At 49.9% G+C, this 7,050-nt stretch overlaps 1 protein-coding gene across 1 annotated transcript; it reads right to left on the bottom strand.

The window, feature by feature from the left end:
• Positions 1 to 4,023: 4,023 nt before the first annotated feature.
• CHAC1 (ChaC glutathione specific gamma-glutamylcyclotransferase 1) lies at positions 4,024 to 6,706 on the bottom strand. Its single transcript, XM_063398522.1, has 3 exons — positions 6,215 to 6,706; positions 6,093 to 6,128; positions 4,024 to 5,842 (listed from the first exon to the last, which is right to left on the bottom strand). The coding sequence occupies exons 1-3, from the start codon at positions 6,455 to 6,457 to the stop codon at positions 5,411 to 5,413; spliced, it is 711 nt and encodes a 236-aa protein (XP_063254592.1). The 5' UTR covers positions 6,458 to 6,706; the 3' UTR covers positions 4,024 to 5,410.
• Positions 6,707 to 7,050: the final 344 nt, after the last annotated feature.

Raw genomic sequence — 7,050 nt, 5'->3', positions numbered from 1 at the left:
GTACAGGGTTTGTAAACAAAGCATGTAGAGCTTCCCCAGTGCTGCCCAGAATGCCCACTTCCTTCCGCGCTCCCTCCCCTCCAGGGCTCAAGGCTCCTTCAAAGCCACAAGGGGCTTCTCTCATAATTTTAATACAGCATATAAAGGGAGGATTTCACCTAAGACAAGGCAACTAGTTAGTAGGAAATTCCTATGTCCTTTGAGCAGCAGCTAGTTTTGCTGCAAGTGTGGTTTTTCCACAGCCTGACTGTAAATCAATTTTGTTAATCCCTTCCTGTTCCTCCCATGCACAGGGACTGATCCTATACTGAGCTGGGCTGAGTGCTTGTGGCACATCACTGCTCAATCGTGCACTGGGACTGCACTTTTTTATGCTGCATCAGTCCTTAAGCTCTAAAAAACATTTGGATTTGGTGCTATTGAAGTCTGTGCCCTGTCCTGAAAACTAGCAGCATCAAAGTGAGAAAGAAGTCTGACCTGGGGAACATCTCCCATCCAAATTCTGCTCATTTTTTTTCCCTTCTGCCTTTGGGCTGAAATTACTGCACTAAATGTGATTAAAACCTGATTTAAAGTTTCAGCCCTAGACTGACTGCCAGGTTTTGGGACGTGTCAGCTGTGCCCCGTTCTGGTGCTGAGCTGTCTGGAATGTGTTACGTGGAGAGGAGTCAAAGCACACAGGTGACAATGTCTGGATACTCTGCCAGGTCTATCTCCCTTGTCCTGGTGCAGTGTGCACCCAGCGGACCCTCCTTCCTTCCCTTGCCTTTTTTCCCTCCAAGCTTCCCTGGTGGCAGGAGCAGAAGAGCAGGCTGTGAGCCAGCCAGATGTGGTTTCTGGACACATCCACCCTGTGTCCAGTGCTCCCAAAGCGCCTCTGCTCCAGGGCAGTGCTGGCCAGCACAGCCTCTGCAGGTTCCATACACAGGAGCTCTGGCTTCAGGGGCTGACCTGGAGCAGTGAAAAACATTCTTTGGGCTTTTACCTTTTGCTATTCCTCCGCCTGTGAAACATCTGTAGGTAATTGAATCCATATTTCAGCCTGCCTCTTGAGCAGCAAGCTGACACGTATGGAATAACCTGTGCTACATACAACCAGCTGTTCCTGTAACAGATGCTAATCCAGCATGTGCCATTCCCTGTGACTCGCAGGCCACCTGCACGGCTCTCCCTGCCACATATGGCAGAGCCCCAGGGAGCCTCTAAAGCCTGTGGGTATCCATGCAGAGCTGCACCTTCCCCCTTCATCTCCTCCTGGGGCTGAGATCCTGGGCTGGCTCTACAGTAGCCTTCAAAGTTTGTGCTGGCTCCACTCTTGGGATGCTCAAACGTACATTTTCCTCAGGTAGACTTGACCAAGCCATTGGTTGCTTTCACATTCATTTGAGGAAATCTGGTCTGTTCCCTCTCTTTCTCCCCTCTCCTGCCACCTCCTTCCCTTGCCAAGTTGCATGCATTTATTGTCATCAGCCACAAATACAAGTTTGGTCTCATTCATTTTCTGACCTGGAGAAGTACATGAAGCACAGGTAAGTTCACACCTTGGAGATGTGATATTTAAACTAATTTTTACTAAAGCTGGAATCACTTTGGTAGATTTACTTGTGTGGCCTCAGTTCTGGACACTCCACCTTGAAACTGTGATGATACTCTAGCATCTAAAAACCAGAGATTTTTCCTCTTGGGTTGGTCTTCTCTGAATCCTTTTAACATTGTTGAGTTTGCTTATCCTTTCCCCTGCCTTTTAAGGACTGTTTGCCCTCAGGAGTGCTTTAACTTACAAAGGCAAAGTTATTAACTGGATTAACTGTTGTCATCTATTTTGTTTAGTTGGCTTGTGCCACTGCAAAGCAGCTGGATAGGTCCTGTCTTAATGTACTCAAGGAAATGGTGACTCAGGCCCATGTTCCAAGACTGTGTGAGAACTGCTGGGCAGGAAAATGGAAAAGGCTGAAGAAGGAACTGAAATCATATGAACTGTGCTGGTTTTAGACTTGGGAGATATGCAACTGATAGCGCTTGTAAATGTTTCCATTGCAATTGGTTTCTAATGGGAGGTGACCTGATAGGCACAAGCTTGTCATAGGGAAGTCAGAGAAAACTGCACATGCAGGAGGGAGCCACTGGATAGGGAAGCATCTCCAGAAGCGCCTGGCAACACTGGTTGTCCCACCCTGTGACAATGGTGAGTGTTTTTTCCCAGGCCAGTTGTCAGTGACAGAGCTGCCAGAAGCTGGAGCTGCACCCACAGCCAGCTGCTTCGCTTGCAAGTCATGGCATGGGGAGAGGAAACCAATAGTGAAAAAGATCTGGGGTAGGACACTGTCTTGGTGTGTCACCAGCAACCCAGCACTGCCAAGTGCCATGGCTGTGAGACTGCCTGCCTCCAGGCAGCAATTATATTCCTCCACTTGGTTCATCAGAGGCGAGCAACCCCCGCTTTTGTGCAGCAGTACAAAGTCTGGGCATACAGCAAATGTTGCAGGCTGCCATTTCCCCTCACTCGCATGGCCAAAGTTCAAATCTGGGATGTTAACCTTTTCAATTCACCAACTGACCAAAACATGACCAGTTTCCCAGACTCAGGATACAGTAAAAGCTTTGGGAGAAAAAAGTTACCTGCGTACCCTCAGTGTCTTACTGACCTGAAGATGCAGTGACAGGGTGAGAGCAGCAAACTGCCATATTCACCACTTCTGATGAGAAAATGGGGTCCTTTTTTTGGAAGTCCACTACAAAGAATTCCTTGGGAAGGAAATGGTCATTCAGTGGAGTAGTGCACCTGTGCTTAAAACATGGAAGTTTTTCGGGGAAGAAGAAACAGCCACCAAAGGAATATTCCTAGTGCAGCTGCATTGTTCACAAGCATTCACTGCTTGTCTTTTACCAGATGTGGGAGATCATGGGCTCAACCCAGGCTAGGCAGGACAAGGCAAGGGGCTCTCCCTGTGCAATGGCAATGTGGGTTGCTCAGTGCACATCTGATATTAATTCCTGTCAGTGGCATCTTTGGGGCTGTGAAGATGGTTTTGTTTTATCTGGGGTTACTCCAGAATCTAAGCCCAGCCTTGTAGCAGTGAGGGAGTGTATCTCTGCAGGTAAGTTCACTCTTTAACCCTTTGATTTTCCAGCTGGAGGATACCCCAGCCCCCATGGTGCAGCTGCTTAGCTGAAGTGAGAGCCTCCACAGGACAGTGAAAGTGTACTTTTCTCTAGTCTGTCATTCCTGAAACTAAACTGCCTTTAATTAGTGGTATATTCAGTTGTTTCAATTAGTTTTGACCCCATCTCTCAAGTCTTGAGGCAGGTTATAGAGCTAGGTACAGTGATCTGCTGGTGCTGATAACCAGAGGAGTGGGAATGTGCACATTACCCCTGTACACACCACGTGGGGCACAAGGCAGAAGAAAAACATCTGACTCCCCTACTGCAGCCAGCAGATCTGGCTGCAGCTGCAGCTTCTTGCCTGTCCACAATTACTTCTTGGAAACAGCAATGTCAAATCATACTCAGAATGAAAATCCTCTGACGTGCCAGGGAAGAATTACATTTCTGTGCCTGCCCTGCAGAGTTTGGAAGGCTGGCCTATGGCTGTTGTCAGTACCAGCACTCCACTATAACAAGAGCTGGGAAGAGAAAGTCACTGAATCCCCTTTTCTCAAAGGGAAAGAGTCAATCAGGTTCTTCCACTAGATCTGGCAGAGGCATGCTGCTCAGCAGCAAGATGATTAAAAAAGCCAAAACAAAACCACAAAAAAAAGCCACAGGAACTTCAGCAACGTCAGCAGTTCCAGCTTTGTTTTTAAAAAACCCACACCATTAAAAAAACCCGCAAAACAAACAAACATCACCATTAAACCACAAAACCAAACAAAAACAAAATTTAAAAACATAGCAAAAACAAAAATCAAAACAACAAAAAAAACCCAAACAAACACCAAAACAAAAAAAAAAACCAAAAAACCACCCAGGACTTCTTAGTTTGAACTCTTAAGTCCATAATGAAAAAGACCAACACCAAAGTACATGAGACTGACTTTGTCAGTTTGTTTTATTACTGGGCACAGCACCGTACCACTTCATATGCATACAAGCCACAGTAATACAAACAGTCTCTAGCCTTTTTTATAATTAAAAAAACACATGGTATTTGGAAGGAGCCAATAGTCCCAGGGGTCAGCTCTCAAGAGCTATTTTGCTGCAGTTGCAGTAGCAGCAGTTTTGTCACAAAATACTGTGGGTTTTCATGCTGTTAATATGTGAAGCTGAAAAGTCTGATCTCGCAGCAGTGCCTCTGCTTAGCTGGATCAAGGCAGGCTTTTCAGCAGCTCACAGGCTTACAAGGATGCTCAGTCATGGTCCTCTGCAGTCAAATGAAAGTGTGCCAGACAGAAACCCCTGTATGGAACTAGAACCCTCAAATACTTCTACAGAAACCCTGTCATCCTGAAGCACCAGACATTTATCCAGTACAGGACTAGTTAAAACTCTCCTGCATCCTTGCAGCTTTCCTGCAGGCAGCACAGGCTTCCCACACAGGCAGGACCATTCCTTACAGAGTCAGTTGTATCTGGAGCAGCACAAGGACAGTGAAGCTTGGAAAAAAGCTTGTCATTAAAGCAGGCTTAGCTCCTCAGAAAACAGATTTAAAACTAGAAGGCACAAATGCAAGGTTGAACGTGGGCAGCATACCACTGTGGCATGTGAGTAGTTTAGATACCCCTCCTAAGATGAAATATAACACATAATAAATACAGTATGACATTTTAGAAAATAAGTGCATTACCATGATCCTTCACAACATAAGGAAGTAGGATCCACAAGAGCATAAAGAGGCCTGTTCACTTCATATTGCACAAACGTTCTAAAATTTAGTGTCAGGTTATTGTACTGGAGGTGGGACAAGGCAGGGGGCAAAAAGGTTTTATTTGGCAGAATCTGCCAAAGTCTCCACCACTACACAAGCAGCTTTTTGCTAATCTGAGGTAGAATTACATATGTACTGCTTAAACCTAGTCAAGTCCTGCTCAACTAGTCTTAAATAAAAAAAAAAGAAAAAAAAAAAAAAAGAGAAAAAGTACACAGAATAGATGAGCCTTTTTCTCTAAAGCAAATGAGTGCTTCAGGTTTGGCTCCCAGAAGCAACTCTTACAGAGCAGAGTTCCTGTGAAGATCCCAGCTCTCCATATGGAAAGCAGTGATGGGTATCGTGATGCTACAGATAAGGAGTGTAACAGGTACTAACTGCAAGTCCTATAGCAAGTGTTTTCCTCTCCACTTCCTCCCTCCCAGCTTGCTAATTCTCCCTTTATTCACTCAGTCCATATTTTATGAGAGTCATGATTGTCCCCACTGCTTTCTTCTCCCTCATGTCCCTTCTATTGAACCCTGCAAAAAAAATTTTCCTATTTCAACCCTTAGACTTCTGAGGAACACTTGCAGTTTCTTCTAGAGACTCCTCTGTGTAGTATAGACACGGAAGGATGGAAATAAGAGCCTCTTCGATGGAGAAGAGATGTTTATCCTCTGCTTGAGGACAGAAGTAACGCATAAAGTCTGCCAGTCTCAGCAAGTACTCAATGTTGTGGCCAGCACAACCACTTGAGACAATTATTTGAGCTGCAATGTCTTCTTCAGATGCTGGGCCAAGGTAAGAAGGGTTCTGGGGTGTTGCAATGTAGACAAGAGCCAGGATGGGTTCCTCTGCATCCTTCTCCTGAGGGTGGAACTTCACCAGCTTGGTGTCATATCCTCCCAGGACGGCTTCTCGCATGTTGAGATAGTCGAGCGATGCAGCAATTTGTTCCCCCCGGACTTCATAGGCTACACCCCATGTGCACGCCTAGAGCGGAAGAGCGAGGTGGTTACGGGATGCTGTGGCTGCAGGGCCCATCCAGCCGCCCGCCCGTGTTTCAAACCAAGGCTCCCTTGTCCCGGGGCTCCCCGCACAGCTGCTGAGAGGGCAGAGCAGGGTAACGCACAAGCCCCACCACCCCGGCGGGGCTCAGAGCACTCGGCTGCCGCCACACCTTTCCAGGCGGTACCGCGGGCATCCCCCGCCCAGGCCGGCTCCCCGCGGCCCCGGTACTCACCCCGCAGTCCTCCAGCAGCGTCACCACCCGGCCGGGCTGTGGGCAGAGCAGAGGCAGCGCTGTTAGAGCCGAGCCGAGCCGAGCCCCGGCGCCCCGCGCCCCCCGCCCCGCCGCCCCCTTACCATCTTCTCGCTGCCGCGGTGGAAGGTGTCCCCCTGCCAGAAGCGGCGGCTGTAGCCGCGGATGAAGCCCACCTTGCGCGACGTGAACTCGAAGCCCGGCCTCCACACCAGCGAGCCGTACCCGAAGATCCACACGGGCGCCGCCAGCTCCGCGCCCTCCGCCTGCCCCGAGGAAGGGGAGGAGGAGAGGGGCGGGCGTGGCGGCTCCGGGCGCTCCTCGGGGCACTGCGGGTCGCGCTTCATGTCCGGGCTGCGGCTCGGGCGCTGCTGGGGCGGCTCGGCCGCCGCGGCGCTTTAAAGGCGGCCGGGCCGCCCGCCCCGCCCCGCCCGGGTGATGCAACGAGGGCGGGAGGTTTCGCGGGCCCGCGTGGGGCAAAGCGCGGCCCGGGTTGCGTCAGGCGGGGCTGCCCGGCCGGGGTCGCCTGTCCGGCGGCGCGGGGTGCCAGAGCCCCGCCTGCGGGTGCCGGGACAGCGGCCGCCGCCAGAACCCGGAGGGCGCCGGAGAAGAGCTCCGTGCCCAAAGGGAGGAGCTGGGGTGCAATGAGCGGGCAGCCCGCCCTCGGGAACCTGCCCCGCGCTCCCGGCTTTGGCTTTGTCCCAGAACCGGAGGTGCTGCGTTGGAAAACCAAGCAGTTAATATTTAACAGGGTGAAGCGACAGCTCCTGACGTCAACAGGACCAAGGCATAAGGCACATAGGCAAAACAGAATAATGACATCCGCATTAATGCAAGCACATGGTGCTGAATCCAGCTGCTTGAGTGCATTTTCCCTAGTACTGTATCCAAGCTGGAGTGTCAACTTGTAATACATAACATTTGTTACGTGGAGGGGTGC

The sequence above is a fragment of the Prinia subflava genome, chromosome 5, assembly GCF_021018805.1.
Source record: "Prinia subflava isolate CZ2003 ecotype Zambia chromosome 5, Cam_Psub_1.2, whole genome shotgun sequence".
In the NCBI taxonomy this organism is placed as follows: domain Eukaryota; kingdom Metazoa; phylum Chordata; class Aves; order Passeriformes; family Cisticolidae; genus Prinia; species Prinia subflava.
Note: the sequence above shows the minus strand (reverse complement) of the source record. Positions and strands in the feature narration are given on the sequence as shown.

What these genes read in the sequence shown, in the direction of transcription:
- CHAC1 (XM_063398522.1), bottom strand. Translation starts at nt 6,457, where the DNA reads ATGAAGCGCGACCCGCAGTGCCCCGAGGAGCGCCCGGAGCCGCCACGC. An exon ending in ACCGCGGCAGCGAGAAGATG is followed by an intron (nt 6,129 to 6,214) that starts GTAAGGGGGCGG and finishes CTCTGCCCACAG; the next exon opens with CCCGGCCGGGTGGTGACGCT. An exon ending in CGCTGCTGGAGGACTGCGGG is followed by an intron (nt 5,843 to 6,092) that starts GTGAGTACCGGG and finishes CTTCCGCTCTAG; the next exon opens with GCGTGCACATGGGGTGTAGC.